We start from the raw sequence: 23654 nt of genomic DNA, 5'->3' as shown, positions 1-23654 counted from the left end.
TTGGCTCCCAACTGATCAGGGATAATCAATGTCAATTCATATCTGTGAAGGGATTTAGTTCGACTCAAGTAATACATATGGACATACAAACCTCTAAAACCATAGGCCGTTGTATGACCCAAGTCCTTCGTTCAGTAGGCCCAGCAGGAAGAAGACCTCTCACCGTCCAATATGGTAGAAAATTATAACAGAAATATAAACTATTGGATTTCGAATTTCACATTAGACCGTCATCCCAAACATCATTTGGTGGATATAGCTATACCCTTACGAAAAATTTTGAAGAGTATTCAAATTTTGAAGAGTATTCAATGAATACAGAGTGAATATTGTCATCAGAGTTTAGGCTCAAGCAGTTCCGTCGACTCAAAATCTTTTTGCCCCATCAACAACATGGAATGGTGAAGGGTATAAAAATGTAAGCCATTGTAATTAAGGCCCCAAAAGGACTTCTTGTCTACAGACTACATATTCGTTATTACATTGTTCCGCTTAATCATCCACTTTCTCAATTAAGGCATTTATGTATCTTTAGAAATTTATCTGCAAGCAGAAGGGCGTCGTGCATACCAAATGCATATTAAATTAAAAAAAATCCGTACTTCCATACAACTATTTCCGTAAACTTAATGAATAGTTAATGTTTATGGTTGTTCCCTTTTGCGAATTCCTAAATAACTCTAAGGTTTTACCCTTAAATAACAAACAAAGTGAATAAATTTTAAATTCTAACTTTAAAAAACAAACTCACCTGACATTTCTCACCGACCATACGAAAAACAGCTTCATTTTCCTCTTGGGTCAATAAAGAACTTGCTGCATTGGCTTTGCGTCGCATGACTGGCGCGCCATGACCCCCATCCTGTTGTCGCATATTTCTGCTCATTTGAGCTTTTGTTTTGCTGATGTTCTTGTGTCGTTGTTGATATTATTATTAAATTAGAATTAGGCGCTCACAAACTGTCACACACACGAACCTTGGGTGGAATATATAATTTATTTTTTTTATTTATGGTGATAAACAACACTTAACATATATTATGCCAAAATCGTGAGGGTTTCTCGCATAGACTTCTTTATTTATTTTTGAAGAGGAAGGCAAATTTTGTTGTTATTATTTAATTAAATAAAAAACTGTTTTATTGTTGGTGTTGTTTTTGGTTTTTCACACACTGCCGTAGGCCAAGCCAAGCTTTGCAAATAATTCCATAAATGTGATGCATATGAATATGATGTTTTGAAATAATGACCGCTTTTCCGTTTCAATAATGGATGGATATGTTCAATTTTAAAGGTTTTATTTTATTTATTTTTTTTTTTTTGAGGCTATTCTTGCTTCTTCATGCCACCCATCCATCAATTGCAAAATATAGAGCAGCTCTCTTTTCTACGCCAATACATGATGATGAGGATGATGCTGCTGCTGATTATTGCATTTGACATTTCCATGTAAATTAGCTATGAGAGTGAGAGAAAGGTAATCAAATGCCGTAAGATAAAGAGTGTGTATGTGAGAGAGAGAGTGGGCTCCAATGTATGCAAAATGCACTCTCACCATATATGTTTATGCAGGGCAAGCAATGAAGAGAACAAGAGTACTAGGGTTTTGGGGCTTGGTTGTTTTTTCGTGCTTGCTTTTTTGTGAATGAATTTGTAAAAGTAGCCACAAGATGACAATGACAACGACAACAACAACAAAAGCAATAATATGGCTGAAGCTTGATGAGTTTTGTTTGACTTTTTGCAGAGTGGTAGAGTAGCAGCGACTACAGCAACAAACAGAAAACAGCTGTTGTTGTAGTTGATGGGCGGCTAAGGCAAATGTAAAGTAGCAGTGCCTAATGACAGTTCCACTGTCACAACGTCACTCAACTAATGTTAAGCTCTTCTCCACAACAGCAGGCTGGCAGACAGACACCTAGCCAGTAGCAGCAAAAGAGTACAACAAAAACCTTTTCTTTTTTTGTTTTTAATTCACTTAATTGATTTTTTGTTTTGTCTGCTAATTTTTTTTTTTTTGCAAAATTTCACTTTTGTGCCATATTTCCAAGAGTTGGTTATTTTTGTTCAAATTGTTGTTGCTTCTTATTGCCAAAAAACTTTTTTTATTGCTGTTTTGTTTTCACACTACAAAAATTTTCGTTTCGAACTTTTGCCAACTTTATTTCCGTACAATTATGCTTTTCTGTAATCTTCACTTCTTATCAGTTGCCAATTTCATTGGCTTCTAATATTTAATCGAATTTGGCTTCTGGTTTTCTTAGTTTTGTATAATAAAATCAATATTTCTATTGATTTTTTCATACACCTTTGAAAAGTTTCTCACTCACTTTTTTCTTTGACCAAATGAATATGAATTAGGGATCAGTAAATCGACTTTCGACTAATCGATTAATAGACTTTCTGTATTGAAAAGTCTAAGGGTTGTACCTAAATGCAGGCGTATGCGTATGAATTTATTCACCTCAAAAGTTAAGCGGTGTACACACTATCATTTTTGAGTGACAGTTTCGATAACTTATCGGTTCTTACAGTTTTGTTGTGTTGTTTGTAGTGGCCATATTATAAACGCCCGCTAATAAAACGCTCTAAATTATTACAAGTTAGGGCACAGCTACCAACTGATTATAATTTTTTCTCAAGGTGGCTTGTTTCATCAAATCAAAATACATATTTTGTGTATGTGTGTGTAATGTTTTGAATACTATGTCAAATAAATTCAAAATAAATTGAAATATATTCAAATTTAATTGAAATTAGTAGGACCCGTGACGCTTCGCTGCCCCTGAATCTTTAATTTTAATATGATTTGTATAGAAGTTATTGAATTTTCCTGTTAAATGGATTATGCGTACTTACGCCAACGTTACTTAGACATATTTTGATGTCGGTATCTGTAACCTTTCTTAAAATATACACAAATTACATGTTCATAATTTCTGAGGCATGAGTACGTTCAATGCTATAACTCCGCATATACGCCGAATCTTAGAGGTTTATATAACCTATGTTATTCCCAGGACATGCCATGACATTCTGTGAAAGTCTCAGTAAAATCTGTCCAGCGATGTTTGAGTCTACAAACGAAATGTTTTCTGTTTTCAATATGCAGATTTTGAAAATGCAGCAGAAATTGTATTTTCCGTTGATCATACCAAGCTCGTTTTTGTATGGATGGTGTGTATTTACACCTACGTTATTCACACAAATTTTGAAGACGGTATCTGTAACCGTTCTAAAGATATACGCATATTACATGTTCCGAAATATTGAGGTTTGTTTACTATTGACGCTATAACTCTGCATCCACGCGGAATTTTAGAAGTTTAGCTAGCCTATGTTACTTTCAGGGCATGTCATGACATACAGTGTAAATATTCCCTACTGGATTTTGGAAAGAAATCATAACCTTTCATTCATTTTTCGCGTTTTTAGTTTTGTGTTGAAAAAATGTGAAATAAATACAAACACTTGTTGCGTATATTTATTTTATTTTTTGCAGAAGAAGCCACACGTGCATAGTTGTTTTTTTGTTATTCGCCTCAAGCTGCCGTACCTTCTATTATTGTACCATGGAAGGGGCAATGTTGATATGCTATCGCTTGGTTTCTCATAGCTCTGGAGAAACTCAAACCACCAAATCTTCGGCTGGTAAATATTGTCCGTACCAGCTCCAGAAGTGTCAGACTGCTTTATTTTTCGGAGATCCGTTCCGTAAAACGAACGTATTGTGCTTATTTTCTTTTTCACGTCGTCCACAGTACAATTTTTTAATACTTTTCCATTATATGTAGCAGTTCTCCATAGGATTTAATTGTAATGTCGCGTGAAATGTACACTGGGCTTGTTAAGTCCAGGAGACACCGTTGCATTACATAGTAACATAGGTATTCTTGCAGTACGGGATCATACCAAAAGTAAACATTTATCGATCAATTAAAATTATGTTTTCATCCATTTTCACCGTTTCCAAATGACACGGATGCAAATAAAGTCCTTGCGTATATAAAGGTGAGAAGGAGATTATTTTTGTACCTACCGGTCGCAATAAATTAGGTACCAGCCATGCCACAATGAATAGATAGTCCATTTAGAGCAGCTGATGTCTCGATTAACTGTCAAAGTGCGTAATTTTTACTTGAATTCGATGTGCAATGTTGCCAACCATGTCATATATTATATGGAAAAAATTGGCAGACAATCGAGAGAAAAACAAATGTTTTTGTTTTGATACATCACCTTATTATTGCATCATGGTACGATCCTTAACCCTCAATAGCCTGACTTTTTCTTTTTCAATGAAAAAATGTTATATGATGTATTTTAGGACCCTTAACAATGTTTGTTCTACGACTTTTCACAATTTTGAGTTTTGGACATTTTAGGGGAGGTTTTGTGTGTTGGTTCTTTGAAGAACCACCAGGCACTCCTTTGACAAGTAAAATGCATATGGTCTATATATGATTTTTTTTTATTTTCATTTAAATTATATATATTTCAGTTCATTTATTCAATGTTTTGTATGATATTCTAGAAAGCAGTTTTTTGTTGATTGGAAACATAATTCTACCTCACATTTAATGCAATACACTGTTGTTCTAGATGTGCAATTGGGCATTTTACAGCGAGGTTTGCCTGTTGTTAGGTATTTCGGGAAGTGCCCAACATTATCAAACCGCACGTCACTAGGCGGCATTACTACCCGAACTCGTTTTGGCACATTTTCAGGGGTCTCACATTCTCCAGTGCTTCATGGACGTCCTTTCCTTATAGATAGTGTGCCAGATTTGACTAAAACTTTGCTGACGTCTACGATAAATTCGTGCAAAGTCAGCATGTTATTTGTACGAGGAGATGAAGAGAATTGGCGTTTATATAAAATCCATGCATTTATCATGGCCATGTCCATCATATGGTATATAAGACGATTTGTCCATTTGCGTGTCTTTATTCTTATGCGGCTTCTACCAAAGCACGAATCCATAAGATCAACACCTCCCATGTACTTGTTGTACTCGTGGATTATCGCAGGGCACTGAATATTTACGTTACACTTATTTTTTTGTCAAATCTAAAGAAAAAATTATATTCAGTAAGTATTTGTTGAAAGTATAAAATACCTGGCAATCGTAGGCGCGTCATCAGTGTCGTTTGCATTTGTCGATTTCAATTGCTTGATGCCAAGCAAAGTCGATGCCATATTTACAACTTTGTTGTCCCTCCATGCTATAGTAGTTATATCTATACCATGAATACTGGTCATATATTCTTCGCAGTCTCCTCGATTGGGTAATTTTTCTGGCAATTTGCAGCCAGGAATTCGGTTACGTCGAACTGTTCCAAGCCCATAGATTCCCTGGGTGCGTAAATAAGCCAATAAAGGAATAGTTGTGTAATAGTTATCGAAGAAAATTCTGTAGTTCTTGAAACGCGGAACTCTACGAGCAAGCCGCACCACAACATTTGCTGCTGCTCCCAAATCTGGTTCATTTTCCAAAACATGGTCTTCATTGCCAGAATAAATTTCAAAATTATAGCAGAATCCCATATCGTCACACATCAAAAATAACTTATTGCCCCACGGGTGAGGCTTGTCTGGCAAGTATTGTTTCAAATAGTGCTTAATTTTTGTGGCACAAATTTGTTCATCCACACACAAACGACTTCTTTTTGGAACAGAGTCAAAGTTTCTATTTAAAGCATCAATAAGCGGACGAATTTTATATAAACGATCAATGTTTGAGGAATCAGTGTTTTGTGGACGCAATCCTCGTCGACGTGAAGGAGCTGGTTCTTGAGCTAACGGACGTGGCATCTTACTGTTGTCATTTAGATGCAAAAACTGGCGTACCTTGTCATATCGATTTCTCGTCATGGTATTCATAATAGCCGGTATGCCAAATTCACCCCAATATGTCCTGATACTTGGGTACTTGAAGACGGACATAAAATATGTAATGCCAAAAAAGCGTTTTATTTCGTTGTATTTAGAGGTTTCAATGAATCCTTTTGAATTGCGTACAAATTGCTTTGGCCTACAATATTAGAAATTATATCTTCATTTACAAAGTAAGAAAAAAATTTGAAAGGTGTATCTAGTGCCATTATTTCTGTTGTCAATTCAGAATCGCTGCCAAACTGAACCCAACTAGCATGATTCTGCATATGGTTTTTCTTCCAGATACATTTTTTAAACTCGGAAGAGTCCTTGTCAATTGTGATATCCTTGTAAAATGTTGCAATTTGATGCCAGCGTGTGCTATCTCCAGTAACAACTATATCTTCATTTTGAACACTCTCAACAGCAGTTGGTTCCACACTCACAACTTGTTCAGCATCTAATTCGTTCCCATTTTCGAACACATCATCTTCCAACTGATCAGTGATATTCACATCATTATTTGTCACTATATTGAAATCGGGATCGTCTAGACTGTCGTCGTCATAATCTGATATATCGCCAATTTCACTTTCTGACCATTCAAAATCATTGACGAATGCTTCAAACTCTTCAGCCGTGGTAAAATCTTTGTATTTACGTGGCATTTTTCTATGAAAAATTAAAAATTAACACTAAAATAAGAAAAAGACGCTAAAGCACTAACGAATTTCACTTCTCTAATGAGTGCCTACTGGTTCTTTGAAGGACCAAAGGACTTTTACATGAAAAACACAAATAAAAAAAAATTATATTGTTAAAAAGATATTTACATGGTTTGAATATAGTGCACAAATAATAAAAATTAATTTTATTTGGTTCTTTTGGATCAAAAGTTTTGATTTCAATCAATTTGAAAAAGCACGATTTGTTCACTTTGAAGCTTTTGTGTGTTTTTCTGATAAACGTCAAAAATCAGCTGTTCAGCACCGAAAAGCATATGATTTTCTTTTCCGCTAGATGGCATACATTATAAAGAGAATATTTTCTGAATAAACATTGCGCAAAAAAGTAACATTTTTGAAAAACAAGTCTCTAAAGTTGAGGTTCCTGAAGGGACCACCAGGCTATTAAGGGTTAAAGGTACAATCACAAGTCGATCTTTGAGAAAATCGAAAAGTCAACTTTTCAAGATCGACTTTCGATTTTCTTCATAAATACTTGATGTATTGTCAAAAAGAATAAATTTCCCAAAAATTGCATATTTCACATCTTAATTTCGTCTGATGACAACAATTCATATAAAAAATAGAATTTTTAGTCGATTTTGCACTAGTCGGTAAAAGCCGAAAATCGATTTTAAGCGGGTCGATAAAATCAAAAGAGTTCAAACCAAGGTAGATATACAAGGTAGCCGCATCGGCGAATTTCTACAACAAACATCGGTTGTTGTATTTTGATATGTCAAAAATATTTTGCCAAAACAAACAGATTGGCAAGATTTTTTTACACAAATTCTTGTAGAAAATTTTAATAAAAGTATTGCCAAAAAAGCTCTTCGAAATTCGGATATTTTCATTCATAATTTTGTTTTTTAATTTTTTGGTTCAACATTACAACAACATTTTTGACATTTATTTGTCCAACAGCTGGGCCGATGCGGCTACCTTATTAAATATACCTTGGTTCAAACAAATTTGAATAAAGGGCTAAGCAGAATGCTCGCGTTGAGCCATCCGTTGCGTTATGTGTTATCGAAAATACAACAACCACAAGGAAACGATAACACTAATGCCATGTTCTGACGGGCATTCGAACAACGTAGTTCGCTCTCAGAATTACGTACATGAATTAACCCGTTCATACAATACTATTCTTAATTTATGTCATCAGAGTTTTTTTATTTCAAACATTTTGTTTCTTGTTTTACTCCAAAATTGTAAAATATTTGCGTGTATCACGTATGGATCTAAATAGAAAAAATAATTGTCATTCTCCTGACTATAATACCAACACCTATCTGTTTACTTTTAATTCATGTTTTCCATTTTTCTGAAAATATTGTTGTTTTCAATACATTTTTATATTTTCTCAGCTCAAATGTCACATTTAAAAAATTGGAGAATTTTGGTTTGGGTTTCCCCACTTTTGTTTCTCGTTTTGTACGCTAATTAGAACCAAGACTAATGAAATGCATATTGTATTCTGTAGACAACAAATTTTACATTCTTCTGCATATATAAAAACTAGAATTTTGGTTGCTTTTCATTCATCATTTTCCACTTTACTGAAAAAGTTTGAAAAATTTAAAAATTTGTTCATGCTGTCAAAATTAATTTATTTTCGATAAATTCTCTCAATTGTTAGAGATGGGACAAAGTTCTTGGTAATTCAGAGAGTGATTCGAATTGAACAACGTACAAAAGTCGGTGTTCGCTCAGACAATTTTGTATGGGGAACTAAGTAATTACTTCATAATTAAGGGTCGAACAACGAATGAGAGAGCGAACAACGTTCAATATATTTGAACTTTTTGCGTGCGTTAACGCGATAACAAAAAACGCTCAACGCGAACATTCTGTTTAGCCCTTAATAATTTATACACCATTCGATGAACACAACCTTCTTGCTAGATTTTAAAAATATTTTTTATCGCCAATTTACTCTTAGAAATTAGTGCAACAAACTTGATTTTCTTCTGCACTTTTCATCGGTTGAGAGTCTAAACACAACCAGAGAGTCTGGAGCCAGTGACGGTCGTTTACCGTATGTTTCATATTGGCAACGGGAAATCCCGACGACTGACGTTCGCGTCTAGCGGCTTCACGTTAGAATATATTTTATCAATTTTTGTGCTGCGTCATACTCAAATTGTCTCCCTTGTTCTCAATTGAGTTGCCATATTTTAGATGAAAATCAGCAGTGCTACCAACATTTTTGGCAACACTGCACATCGAATTCAAGTAGAAATTACCCACTTTGACAGTTAATCAAGACATCAGCTGCGCTAAATGGACTACCTATTATATTATATGGAAAAATTTATGCCGATGAACCTTCAAGTCCTTAGAATTAAAAAAAATAACAATATTCAACAAGTTATGGCTGAGATGCGGCCCAATATGTCTCAAAAAGTGGTCAAAAATTAACAAAACGAGTAAAAACGTCGTACCCTCCACTACGTGGGGCGATTTCAAAATTCTTAAGGTCGGTCGGGACATTGGGACCATGTTATCGTGTTATGTGATTGTAGGTTGTCTATGCTCCGAAATACAGACACTTGGTCTGTTCCCGTACTGCAAGAATATACTAGATTTTACTATTTTCTTCGATAACATAAAGGAAATTTCGTTACCGTAGTAAAAAGTAGTAGATTCTTGCACTACGGGAACAGACCAACTCTTTTTGGAAAACTTATACGGGACTTTTTTATATTTATTTTTTATTCGCCAGGAATCCAATATGTCAAATTATAGCCAATTCCATGAGAGAATTCGGTTTAAATTCAAATAATTCCGGAAAAGTAGCGGAAATTATTAGGTATGGTTATATACAAACTTGTACCTATATATGCACAGCACAAATTTCCATATAATTCTGCTTTCCAGAACCCCTTATACCAAATTACGGCCTCATCAATTGGAATTTGATAAATCAAATTAAAGCGAATTCGTTTGAAAATATGCCTAAACCCGGGTCTATATTGATTATTTTTTGTAGGGGGATTTTCTAATCAATAAGAATCCAAAATATAAAATTACACCTAATTGGGTTAAAGCATGTGTCTAAGCTCCTCCAAATTCCAAAATATGGGATGTATCGTTGTATGGGGGACTCCCTAAAAAGTAAAAAGGAAGATTTGACATCTCATGATAACCCTTCAAAATCAAGTAAGAGCCAAGTCGGTAAAAAACCTGCCCATAACCCCAAAACACCAAATAATGGAGGTTACCTTTATAAGGTTTATGCTTTATTTGCTATCCTCAATTATATTTGTTGTATTTTGTCCTAGGTTTGAACTTAACCAGTTAAGGCACTCTGTTATAACTTGAACCTGCGCCTGTAGGATCACGCTGTGATCTGTAAGGCGAAGAAAAAGTTCGGTACCCGATTCTTCATTAAAAAGTCCAGTCCTTCTTCCTAGTCGATAGCCATCTGTGTAGCAACAGTTACTAGAAGGCATCTAAACTAGTGTTCCGTGTTATAGATCCAGTTTATCATCTTAGGATTAAAACCCCATTTCCGCAGAAAAACCAGCATCTATGGCCCTTTAAATTTGAGTTTCCTGTCTAGGATTACTCCCAGATACTTAACTTTATTTGATATGGCTATCAATTTGTTTTGGAAAATGAGCTCTTCATACTGCTCTATTTTTTGGTCTGTTCCCGTACTACAAGAATGTACTGGATTTTACTATTTTCTTCGATATCATAAAGGAAAATTCGTTATCGTAGTAAAAACTAGTCGATTATTGCAGTGCGGGAACACACAATTTGTCTTTCTGGTGAAAAAATATATCTCCGTTTTGTCTTGATTTACGTATAAGCCCCTCAGTTTAGGCGATGTTTAGCACCGTTTCGGCATTTCTGCAAAGTAAGTTAGGATTCTTCCCCTAAGAAGTATTATATCGTCATCTCCTTAAGAGTTCATTTATGATAGTTACCCATAGGAGCGATGACAAAATTCCTCCCTGTGGTGTTCCCTGACCTACTTTGTCTCTGATTGTAATGTCCTGTATGCTACAACTAACCTATCTATTCATTACCATATAGTTAACCCAGTCTACGATTGGCTGGTCAACTTGGAAGATATCTAAGGCTTGAATAAGCTACCACTTGTAAAGCGTTTTCCATTGATCTTTCAGTGGATCGGTTGGTATGCTGCTCTTTATGATGGTGGCGATTGTACGTTCCATGGTTTTGCGTAGGAATGAAGTTAGGCTTATTGACTGGTAAGATTTAAATGTTGCGTAGTTTGTCTTGCCGTATTTGGGTATAGAAATTACCCTGGCTTCATGCTAGGCTTTCGAAGGATACGCAAACCTTAAGGGGGAAACACATAAAAGGACTTTCAGGCTTAGCATTTTAAGTTAGCGCATTTGAAGTTATTGTAAAAGAATAAAGGAGAACGGCGACCAAATTCATGTTTGACTCTGATATTCCTTTAAAAAATTGACATTTCCTACAAAGCCAACTTAACATGCCAGGCCTGAATGCTCGTATGTGTTTTCCCATTTATAGATGTGTTAAAGAGTGCGGCTAGATTTGGTGATAAATATACCGCTTCTTTTTGTAGTAAAGCGGGGAAGACGATGTACTCAATTGTTTCTTTTCTGTTATCCTCACCATCTAACATTGTTTCGGTTTGGGAGTGGGTTTTAGATAGAAACTCTTGTTTTTGGAACGTCGTTTACGCTGCCTACCTGTTCGCAAAACAACTTCTGGGAGTTGTGTTTGGAGGTTCTAGTCATTTGATTGTATTCTTTACGTTTATCGTGGAATTTGTTCCAGACTAGTGTTGTTTTTTCTGGTGTACTCTGTTGTAAAACCTTCGGACCTCTTTTCCTTTATTACGAATCTCCCCTTTCACCCAGGGTTTTTTCAAACACAGATTTCCTTTCCTTTCGAAGAGGACAACTTTCTTCGAAAGACTTTACAATTATTTCCGTTAATTTGTTGACGTATTTGGCTATGCCATTCGTGTCTAGTCATTCATAATTGGGTTGTCCTCACCTCTCCTTGCCTAGTTCCTCGAACTTTATCCAGTTAGTTTTGGATTTGTTTCGGATGATTTCCATACAACACGTCCGGATGATTTCCATAAAACACATCCACTTTAAATGGAGTATCACTAATCCGTTGTTGATTTCAAATTGTTTAAATTGTAACTGAACTTTAAAAAGCTCTCTCATTGTTATTATCAATTCCTATTGGCAACAATCAGATTAGCCATGGTGTTGCCAACAACAAACTTAACAGCAGACAGCTTCAATTAACAGCTCTCTGTTATGAATGCTTAGCAGGTGACTGTTATCACCAGCACAACGTTAAACAGGCAAATGTTTTAATTGTAGGAAATACTACAACAATTATTACAATGTTGTTGTTAATAGAGCTTTACGTCTAAATATTTATACTTTAAGAGGATTATTATTGCGCTTAAATTAAAAATATTAATCCTGCTAAAATTCTAAATATGTACATAGACAAAGCTTAGCAGCATATTAAATTTAATTGCGGATTAGTTCACAGAAAACTTGCCTCAGTGTTTTGAGTGGACAAAGAACTCGTATTAGCTGGTTAATTACCTATGGATAATTTATTCTTATTGGAATCGGATTTTATTCTAGGAAATATGAAAACTGAAAAGTGGAAAAGAAAACAAAGGAGTCAAATGGATTCATATTGACATTTAGTTAAGTGACACTTTGACAGATTAGGGGAATAGAAATTTCAGAGAGAAAGCTTAGTAATATAGAGAGAGCTTAGTTTACTAACAAGTAGATTAGAAAGTACCAAGCTGAACAAAAGGAATATAATCGAAAGATTTTACATTTAGAGGGAAAATAATACATCTAAAGTGGTCCTATTATTATACACAGAGGCACTAGAGGAATTGAGTATGTCATGCACTATTTTTTCGTGCAAATCGAAAGAAATATAAGGGCTTTTTACATAAAATCGGACGAAAATATATATGGGAGCTATATCTAAATCTGAACCGATTTTCACGAAACTTAGCACACATCGTTCAGAATTTAATTCAGTACGCTATGCCAAATTTCGTGCAAATTGAAAGATATATAGGTACCAAAGTACCTACACAATTTACCTAAAATCGGAAGAAAATATTTATGAGAGCTATATCTAAATCTGAACCGATTTTCACGAAACTTAGCAAACATCATTCTAGACTTAATTCAGTACGCTGAGCACAATTTCGTGCAAATCGAAAGTAATATAGGGTCTTTGGTGTAACATTTACATAAAATCGGATGAAAATATATATGGGATCTATATCTAAATCTGAACTGATTTTCACGAAACTTAGCACACATCATTTCAGACTCAATTCAGTACGCCGTGTATAATTTCTTGCAAATCGAAAGATATGTAGAGTCTTTGGTGCACCATTTACTCAAAATCGGACGAATATATATATATATATATGGGAGTTATATTTAAATCTGAACCGATTTTCACGAAACTTAGTACACATAATTCTAGACTGAATTCAGTACGCTGTGCAAAACTTTGTGTAAATTGAAAGAAATATAGGGTCTTTGCTGCGGAAGAAAATATATATGTGAGCTTTCTAAATCTGAACCGATTTTGAATAGGGTCGTCCTTGGGCCATATAAATGAGCTGTTCCATCTTTCGTCTCATTCGTATCATATATACGACCTGTACTTTGTTTACAACTTAACATGGACATGAACGGACATGCATAAATCGACTCAGAAAGTGATTCTATGCATATTATCAAAAGGAACCATGTGTTCATTTCGTTTCCTTTTGCCTGACAAAGACATAATATCCTGTATCTCAGTGTGGTGGAGGGTATAAAAGTCCACGCCTATTATTTCAAACCCCATTTAATACTTATTTACTTAGCTGGCTTGTTACAGAACGGTTGTTCCATAAGCCGAGCTTAAAAAAGATTTACAAGCGCGTCGGTTTTGTGCGCAAATCCACCAATTTCGAAGACCACGTTCCAAAATGTTGTTTTCTACTTGGTCTTTCCATCTAATTCGTGGCCTTCCCCATTCTACGGGAACCATCAGTAGGCTCGCTTTTATATGCCTTTTGAGCTGGGGCATTCTCGTTCATTCGCACAACATGGCCTAGACACCGTAGTCGCTGCAGCTCAATACGACTGACTATGTCGATGACCGCGTATAAATTGTAAAGCTCGTGGTTCATTCGACGCCGATATTCACCGTCGAAGCATTTTTTCTTTCAAACACCCCAAGAGCAGTCTCATCTGTTTGCGCAAGTACCCATGCTTCAGATCCATATAATATCACGGGTAGTATCAGCGTCTTGTAAAGTGTGCGTTTGGTCTGGCGGGAGGTGGCTCTGTTTCTAAACTGCTTACTTAGACCATAGTATCATCTGTTGGCCATCACAACCCTTCTCCGAATTTCAAAACTGATGTCATTCGTTTTATTTATGGCGGTACCAAGGTATATAAAATCTTTAACTATCTCGAAGCTGTAGTTCTCAAGTTCCACAGTTGTTCCGAGTCTACTGGACGTCTTGCACGTTGGTCTTCTCGCCGTTTACTGCCAGACCCACTTTGGCAGACTCCTTCTCAATTTGTTCAAATGTGGTTGTTACCGCTCTCAGTGTTCGGCCCATTATATTGATGTCATCGGTGTAGGCGAGTAACATGTGTTTTTTGGTGTACAGAGTGCCATTTCTGTTCACCTTTGCGTCTCGTATGACCTTTTCCAGCAGGATGTTAAAATGATCACACGACAAACTTTCACCTTGTCTGAATCCTCGTTCGGTATTTAATAATAAAACAATGTGTCCTAAATATTGAAAAAATATTTATTTTCTTTTTTAAGATTCTTTAAAAAAAATCCAAAATATTCCTTAAAAATCCATGCTTTTGTGGAGCTGCAGGTCTTGCCTAAAATCTCTTCTCGTTGATAAATTAATTTGTCAAGAAAATTCAATTTCAAAATTTGTTGATTTTCCATTTCTGGCCAAAAATTGGACATACATGCCATATACAGCAGTCAGTCTGACTTCCAGACAGACAGTCCAAAAGGCAATGAAAAAAAACGTGTACGGCCTAAAGGTGTAAATTTTAAAGATTGGCAGGCGGCAGCATGCAGCCAGTCAGTCAATAAATTTAACGTTTACATTTACCAGTCGATTTGAAACGACAACAACAAAAAAAAATCTGAATTTTAAATTAAATGAAAAAAAAAAATTGAAAACGTCAAAAAAAACTGGGCACACGCAACGTCAACTTGGGTCCATTGAAGTTGCAAAGAATCAGAACCAGTTTGTGCATGCGCAAATGGCAAACGGCAACGACAATATGTCCTAATGGACAAAAGATATGCGTAAAGTGTGTAGAATAGGCATACGGATAGACAGACAGACAAATAGGCGGAAAATGTGGGCCTTGGTAGGCAAAAAAAAAAAAAAAAAAACGTTGATACAGGTTGTTTCGGTTCGATATCTTGGCTGACAACTACAACAAATTCAAATATGTTTTCATAGTCATGGTCAAGGTCATAGTGATTTGTGATTTGTATTTTTAGACACACCTTAGAATCAATGATCGATTATTGTGTGACTAAACAATTGCACACACAAACACATATATATGTATTTGTGCACATATGTACATACGAGTATATGTATGTGTATGTGCGTATTATTAACAACACCTGTTGGTTGACTTTCTTATTCAAAAAAAAAGAACAGATGCGGAACTGTGTTCGGTGTTCCGTGTTAATAACGGTTTTTAATGTCACGTTTTGCGGTGTTGTTGTTGTTAGTGTTCTGTATAACTTACATACAATTAATTTATATAATTTTCCCACAATTATTAATAATATTAATAGCATAATGTTATGTTAACGTTTAGAAAACAAATTAACTACAACAATGTCGAGATAGAGGCTATAGTTCGACAATGTGACCATGTGATACCTTTCAACATTAAACATGTGGGTTTTTGTTGTAGTTACCAAAGGTGGCCTCAACATTAGGCGTGGATTTTTTTCAAGAATATTTTTATAAAACCAGTGAGCGGAGCAGTATAGTCGGACGGGGCCGACCATATGATACCCTACACAACATCCACGAAAATCCAACATTCTATGGTTCCACATTCTGAGCTTGCCCAATATTTCGCGATATTTTCACCCTCTTGGCGGACTAAAGGTCGATAAATGTTAATAATATTCAGTACAGCACTTCTAATTAGCCCTTCTAATTACTTGTCCAGATTCCATTCACCGTGGGTTGTGTTGTGATGTTTGGCTTTCAATTGTGACCTATAGATCGACTTGAAAAAACAAAAAAAAAATAAGTTTTAGGTCCACTTTATCCCAAAATTATTATCTGATCATCACCGAAAATTATAGGCGTTGTCCTTGGCAATACCTGGATCCTCATGGAAAATTTCAAAGCGATCAGCGCTATATTTAACTTCTCGGGTCTATATTCTTCAAGGGTAAATATATACGCTATAGAATACAAAATTTTCCATTTTTCACACAAAAGTCAGGGTCCATTTGACCCGCTTAATATTGACCGATCTTTATCAAAAGAGGCATGCTTATTTTTTGGCCCGATCCCCTTCTCCATGTAAAAATTCGCGATGTTTGGGTAATAATTGTGGCCCCTGGAGCGACCAGAAAAACTGACAAAAATTAAGTATTTGGTCCATTTCATCCCCTAAATATTAACCGATCTTTATCAAAACCAATAGGGGTCTTCATTGGCCAGAACCCGTCGCACTATGTCGCGAGTTCATATAAACAGCGGCCAAAAATAGTAGGAGTTATCGTAAGTTAATGAAATTTGGTACATGTGCTTATTATTGGTCTAAATAGCAACTGACAAAAAATTGGATAGGTCGGACCAAGATTTGATATACCTCCCATACAAAGGGTCTTGAAAATTTTACTATTTTGGGCTATAAAATCTTTAATATTCAACTAAATTCAATGAAAATTGGCAATTTACATTTACTTATGCCTATAAAGCAACGGACCAAAAACCGGTAGACCGGACCAAGATTTGACATACCTCCCATACAAAGGGTCTTGAAAAATCCGATTTTTGGACCTATAAATTGTTTATATTCATCCAAATTCCACGAAAATTTTCATGTCTTCGTCCAATCCATCCATCAGAAAAACACACCCATTTTTCGAAAATATGGTAAAAATCAGTTTATAAATAATTATCAGATTTGACCCTTGTAGAGACAAAAACAAAAACAAAATTCGACATATCGATGTAAAATTTCATATTTATTCTAATTGGAGTATTTTCTATTGATCCTCATCAAAAAATTTGTCCTCCGTGGTACTTGGTTTTGACCATTTTTGGCCGCGGTGGTGACACTGTGCGTCCTACATGTAAAATTGAAGATTTTAAGTAAATCGTGCACCAATTCCCCTATATATCTTTCGATTTGCACAAAATTTGGCATAGAGTACTGAATTGAGTCTAGAATGATGTGTGCTAAGTTTCATGAAAATCTGTTCAGATTTAGATATAGCTTCCATATATATTTTCATCCGATTTTATGTAAATGGTGTACAAAAGTCCGTATATATCTTTCGATTTGCACGAAATTTGGCATAGCGCACTGAATAGAGACTAGAATTATGTGTGTTAAGTTTCGTAAAAATTGGTTCAGGATTAGATATAGCTCCCATATATATTTTTGTCCGATTTTAAGTAAATGGTGCATAAAAGTCCCTATATGTCTTTCGATTAGCACGAAATTTGGCATGGCGTAGTGAATTGTGTCTAGAATGATGTGTGCTAAGTTCCGTGAAAATAGGTTCCGATTTAGATATAGCTCCCTTATATATTTTTGTCCGATTTTAAGTAAATGGTGCATAAAAGTCCCTATATGTCTTTCGATTAGCACGAAATTTGGCATAGTGTACTGAATTGAATCTAGAATGATGTGTGCTAAGTTTCCTGAAAATCGTTTCAGATTTAGATAGAGCTTCCATATATATTTTCTTCCGATTTTAAGTAAATGGTGCACCAAAGCCTCTATATTTCTTTCGATTTGCACCAAATTTGGCATAGCGTACTTAATTGAGCTTGTAATAATGTGTGCTAAGTTTCGTGAAAATCGGCTCTAATTTAGATATAGCTCACATATATATTTTCGCCCGATTTAATGTAAATTTTGCAACTAAGACCCTATATTACTTTCGATTTGCACGAAATTTGGCATAGCGTATTGAATAAGGTGTGTTAAGTTTCGTGAAAATCGGTTCAAATTTTGATATAGCTCTTATATATATTTTCGTCCGATTTTAAGTAAATATTGCACCAAAGACCCTGTATAACTTTCGATTTGCACGAAATTTGGCATAGCGCATTGAATCAAGTCTAGAATGATGTGTGTTAAGTTTCGTGAAAATCGGTTCAAATTTAAATATAGCTCCCATATATATATATATATTCGTCCGATTTTAAGTAAGCGGTGCACCAAAGCCTCTATATATCTTTCGATTTGCATGAAATTTGGCATAACGTATTGAATCAAGTCTGGAATAATGTGTGCTAAGTTTCCTGGAAATCGCTTCAGGTTTAGATATAGCTCCCATATATATTTTCGTCCGATTTAATGTAAATGACGCACCAAAAACCCAATGTTAGGTCGATTGACACGAAATTTTGCATAACGTACTGTAGTTAGTATAGCCTAACGCGTGTCAAGTTTTATTGGAATCGGTTCCGATTCGAATATGGCTCCCAAATATAGCTTCGTCCGATTTAATGTAAATGTTGCACTAATGACCCAAAGTTAGGCCGATTGCCTTAACATTTTGCACAACATACTGACGTTAGCATAGCCCAATGTGTGTCAAGTTTTGTTTAAATCGGTTCAGATTTTGATATAGCTCCTTTATATATATTTCCGTTCGATTTTAAGTAAATCGTGCATCAAGGATCCAAAATATGGCCGTTTCCAAATCGTGGATTTTTTTTAGAAACAAATTTTCAAAATACCAACCAGTTTGATTTTCTAAATATATTTCTACATTGTGTAGTTGTTGTTGTTATCTTTATATTTATAAACGTTAATTAAAATAAAGTGTATATTTTGTTGCTAACGACTTCCTATTTTTAGCCTTTGAATAAAATTAGAGTGGAAAAAGAATTAATTGATTGCTGTTTATTAATTAATCACACAGCTGGCGGGCAAATATTGAATCGGAATTAATTTAATAGATAATCGATTATTTATCGCCGTTATTTTATTGTTGTTCTATTATGTCGTGTCAAAGGCAAAGCTATGACCTTTTAATGATACGGATATTAACTTCAAGTGGGGATTTAATTACCAAACGAAATAATAGGGAATGTGTACGGAGGAATTAATTAACCTCCGTGGCTTTTGGAAGATCTGTGGGCTCCATATATTACAATTGGGCTGTCTGTAATAAAGATCTGTTGGTCTCATTACTGTCCAATTGGTCTATATAAAAAAAGACCTGTGGTCTCTAAGAGCCAAATTGGTCTGCAATAATGACATTTGGTTTTTAACTGGTCTCTCTATCCAATTGGATTTTATGAAGATTTGTGGTCACTGTAGAAGTCCATTGGGGACATGAAAGGTATTTTCTGTCTTAATAAAACTTCAATGAAAATTATTGCAATTGATACCAATATCGTTAAATATTTGTAATACCGGATGCCCATAAATATTGCAAATAATTTCATCAGTGCAGCACCCTTCAAAAGTCTTTGGAAGAACCTCGAGTAATATAAAAATTAAACTTTATTGAAATCGGTGAACAAATTTTGAAAGTTTTTCAAAATTTCTGGCCAACAGTTGTTCGTACGCCGTACATAACTGGTCAATAACCGTAACGAAACAAAGTGTAACAAAAATATTAAACATCTGACTAATGCGAATGATTAATGCCAGTGTTAATGGCATTGTTCCGGGAGTTCCGAAATAAAATTTATTTTTTTTTCATACAAAACGTCAAAAAGGAGAGCAATTTGAACGTGATACATGAAACAAATATAAACAAACCTGTTTGTAAAAAAAAAACAACAACAAAATAAAGAAATTATAATAAAACCAGTACGGAGAGGACTAAGTGTGGACGACTGGGATGACTATATGATACCCTACACCAATCTGGTTAAAGTATGAAAAAGATGATCCTAAGAATTTATATACCGATAGAAATGCATATACCTACTAAATTTTTCTAAATGTGAATTTACCTAGATCTATCCATAAACATGTCATTAGTTTGTTACAATGGGACAAAAGTATGTAAATCGACTTCAAACAAATATAAATAGGTCATCCCTGGGCTATGACTGTACTTCTAGAAAACGCAACTACGTTATTCTATGCTCAATTTTGTACGTTGTGCAAAATGTGATGTCAATCTGACTGACATGAGGAATTTGATGCACAATTTACTTGAAATCGTTCGAAAATATATATGGAAGCTTAGGTTATACTAATTTCAGAACGTTCTTGGTTCCCTGGTGCGTCAATTATTTAAAATCAATCTATAATAAAAGGGAGCAATATCAAAATCTGGACCGATTTTCTTGAAACTTGGCAGACACCACTGTAGGCTTAATTCAAATCGAAGGATACATAGGGACTTTGGTGCACCACTTACATAAAATCGGACGAAACTATATATGGGAGCTATATCTAAATCAGGACCGATTTTCACGAAACTTGGCAGACATCATTCTAGGCTCAATTCAGTACGTTATGCCAAATTTGGTGCAAATCGAAGGCTCAATTCAGTACGTTATGCCAAATTTGGTGCAAATCGAAGGATATATAAGGACATTGGTGCACCATTTACATGATATCGGACGAAACTATATATCGGAGCTATATCTAAATCTGGACCAATTTTCACGAAACTTGGCAGACATCATTCTAGGCTCAATTCAGTACGATATGCAAAATTTGGTGCAAATCGAAGGATATATAAGGACATTGGTGCACCATTTACATGATATCGGACGAAACTATATATCGGAGCTATATCTAAATCTGGACCAATTTTCACGAAACTTGGCAGACATCATTCTAGGCTCAATTCAGTACGATATGCAAAATTTCGTGCAAATCGAAAGATATATGGGGACTTTGGGGCATCATTTACATGAAATCGGACGAAACTATATATGGAAGCTATATCTAAATCTGGACCAATTTTCACGCAACTTGGCAGACATCATTCTAGGCTCAATTCAGTACGTTATGCAAAATTTCGTGTAAATCAAGATATATGGGGACTTTGGGGCACCATTTACATGAAATCGGACGAAACTATATATGGGAGCTATATCTAAATCTGGACCAATTTTCACGAAACTTTGGCAGACATCATTCTAGGCTCAATTCAGTACGTTATGCAAAATTTCGGGCAAATCGAAAGATATACAGGGACTTTGGGGCACCATTTACATGAAATCGGACGAAACTATATATGGGAGCTATATCTAAATCTGGACCGATTTTCACGAAACTTGGCAGGCATCATTCTAGACCTAAATGATTAGGCTGTACCAAATTTCGTGCAAATCGAAAGATATATAGGGACCGTTTACATTAAATCGGTTAAATATATATATGGGAGCTATATCTAAATCTGAACCGATTTTTCCCAATTTCAATAGGGTTCGTCCTTGGGCCGAATAAGTGACCTGTGCCCAATTTCATCCAATTCGGATCATAAATGCGACCTGTACTTTGTTTACAATTTAACATGCACAGACAGACGGACGGACATGTATAAATCGACTTAAAAAGTGATTCTATGCATATTCTCAAAAGGAACCATGTGTCTATCACGTTTCCTTTTGCCTGTTACAAACATATGCACAAAGACATAATACCCTGCACCACAGTGTGGTGAAGGGTATAAAAAATATATTTTTCTCTAATAAAATTTTGATTGTATGTTTACCATAACCTGCCGATCGGACAGATATAGCATTTTTGTACGGTCATTGATATGAAATCGGATGAAATAAAATAGGTGATTTATATATTTATATACGAATCGATTTCAATCAAACCATACAATTGTCTTTCAGCAATCTATGCAAAATTTTATGTCGATTTGGTAGACTTCGGATTTTTGGTGTAACATAGTTATGAAGTCGAGTGCTATGTGTAAATATGAACCGATTTTACAGAAACTCAGCACCCCGTTTACTATAAACAATTCGGGACCCTCGGTAAAATTACGTCTCAATCCGAGAAACTTTTTTGAGTTTGGTGCAGCATTTCCATAAAATCGGATCAACATATATATGTGGAAGCTATATATAAATCTAAATCGATTTCAATAAAACTTAAAAGACACCATTCTAGTATCAGTTCAATACGCTGCGCAAAAAAGTAGTGTCAATCAAACAAATCTAGGGTCTTTGGTGCATCATTTACTGGAAATCGGACGAAGTTATATATAGGAGCTATATCTAAACTTGAATCGATTTCAATTAAACTTGACACACGTCATTATAGGTATACGTAGGTACGTTGTGTGAAATTTAGTGTCGATCGAACATATGTAGGGACTTTTAAATCGGTTGAAAATATATATGGGAGTTATATCTAAACCTGGAACGAACTTAAGATAATTCGATACAATTTATTCTAGGCTAAATTTGGTAAGTTGTGCTAAATTTCGTCTCAATCGGAGCAAATTTGGGTATTTTGTGCGACATTTACCTGAAATCGAACGAAAATATGTATGGGAGCTATATCGAAATCTGAAGCGATTTCAACAAAACTTAACACACTTTATTCTATAATCAATTCAGTCGTCTGTACAAAATTTCGTCTCAATGGGACCAAATTTTGGAAGTTTGGCGCACCATTTACTACAAATCGAACTGCATTATATGGGGGAGCTATATGCAAATCTGAACCGATTTTAATGAAACTTATCGTCATTCCAAGCTTGATCCAGTATAGTTGGTGTATCATTTAAAGGGAATCGGATGAAGCTATATATGGGAGCTATATCGAAATCTGAAGCGATTTTAACTAAACTTATAACACATCATTATACCCTCCACCATAGTATGGAGGGTATATTATTAATCATTTCCGACCCTATAAAGTACATATATTCTTGATCAGCGTAAAATTCTAAGACGATTTAAGCATGAAATTTGGTACATTGGGTTCTTATTGGGTACTAAATGTCTCCACAAAAAATTATAGATATAGGTCCACTTTTCCAGGTAGCCAACATATAACGGTACCTCCTAATTTTCAGTATTTTGGGGGGTTTTGATCGTATTTTTCCGCCGAATTAGCTGTAATTTAGTATTTTGAGTTCTTAATAGGTCTCGACAATCTCTCGACAAAAAATTATAAATATAGGTCCATTCGCCCCATTTTTGGGGTAGCCCCTATATAACCCCCCTTTTTATATTTGCTCCGCGTTTTGAGTTTGGTTCTAAGACTCTGTTGTAATCATTCACCTGCGGAGGATAGCGAGATAAACAATTAGAACGTAAGGTTCGATAATTAACTATATCAGCATTTAGACCTAGCCCCTGTGTGGAGGTTCCAGAATGAGTGGACCGATATTCCCCATCTTCAAATTTGAACTAAGTTTGGAAGAAATAATAAGATGGGCAAAGTTTGGTCCAAAGAAACATGGGGTCTAGCACCAATATTTCGATGAGTGAAGGGGGTCAGTGACCCTTAATCCAAGGTCAATGGCCCTTAATCCGTATTAAGCCTTAATCCGTATTAAGCCTTAATCCGTATTAAGCCTTAATCCGGATTAAGCCTTAATCCGGATTAAGCCTTAATCCGTGGCCAATGACCCTTAATCCGGGATAAATGACTTTTAATCCGGGATAAATGACTCTTAATCCGGATTTAACTTTAATCCGGGGTCAATGGACCTTAATCCATATTAAGGCTTAATCAGGGTTCAATGGTCCCTAATCCGGAATCCGGGGTCAGTGACCCTTAATCCGGGTTCAATGACCATTAATACGGATTAAGGCTTAATCTGGGGTCAATGACCCT

At 35.3% G+C, this 23654-nt stretch overlaps 1 protein-coding gene across 1 annotated transcript in view; it reads right to left on the bottom strand.

The window, feature by feature from the left end:
• Positions 1 to 955, bottom strand: part of LOC133338849 (actin nucleation-promoting factor WASL) — a 30082-nt gene extending 29127 nt beyond the window's left edge. The window contains exon 1 of the mRNA XM_061546958.1: positions 752 to 955. Coding sequence (XP_061402942.1) covers positions 752 to 886 — 135 coding nt within the window. The 5' untranslated portion in view covers positions 887 to 955. The remainder of the gene's footprint in view (positions 1 to 751) is intronic.
• Between the last annotated feature and the right edge of the window lie 22699 nt (positions 956 to 23654).

Source organism: Musca vetustissima, unplaced genomic scaffold (genome assembly GCF_032173495.1).
Source record: "Musca vetustissima isolate MV318-11 ecotype Yass unplaced genomic scaffold, APGP_CSIRO_Mvet_v1 utg22193, whole genome shotgun sequence".
NCBI classification, from domain to species: domain Eukaryota; kingdom Metazoa; phylum Arthropoda; class Insecta; order Diptera; family Muscidae; genus Musca; species Musca vetustissima.
Note: the sequence above shows the minus strand (reverse complement) of the source record. Positions and strands in the feature narration are given on the sequence as shown.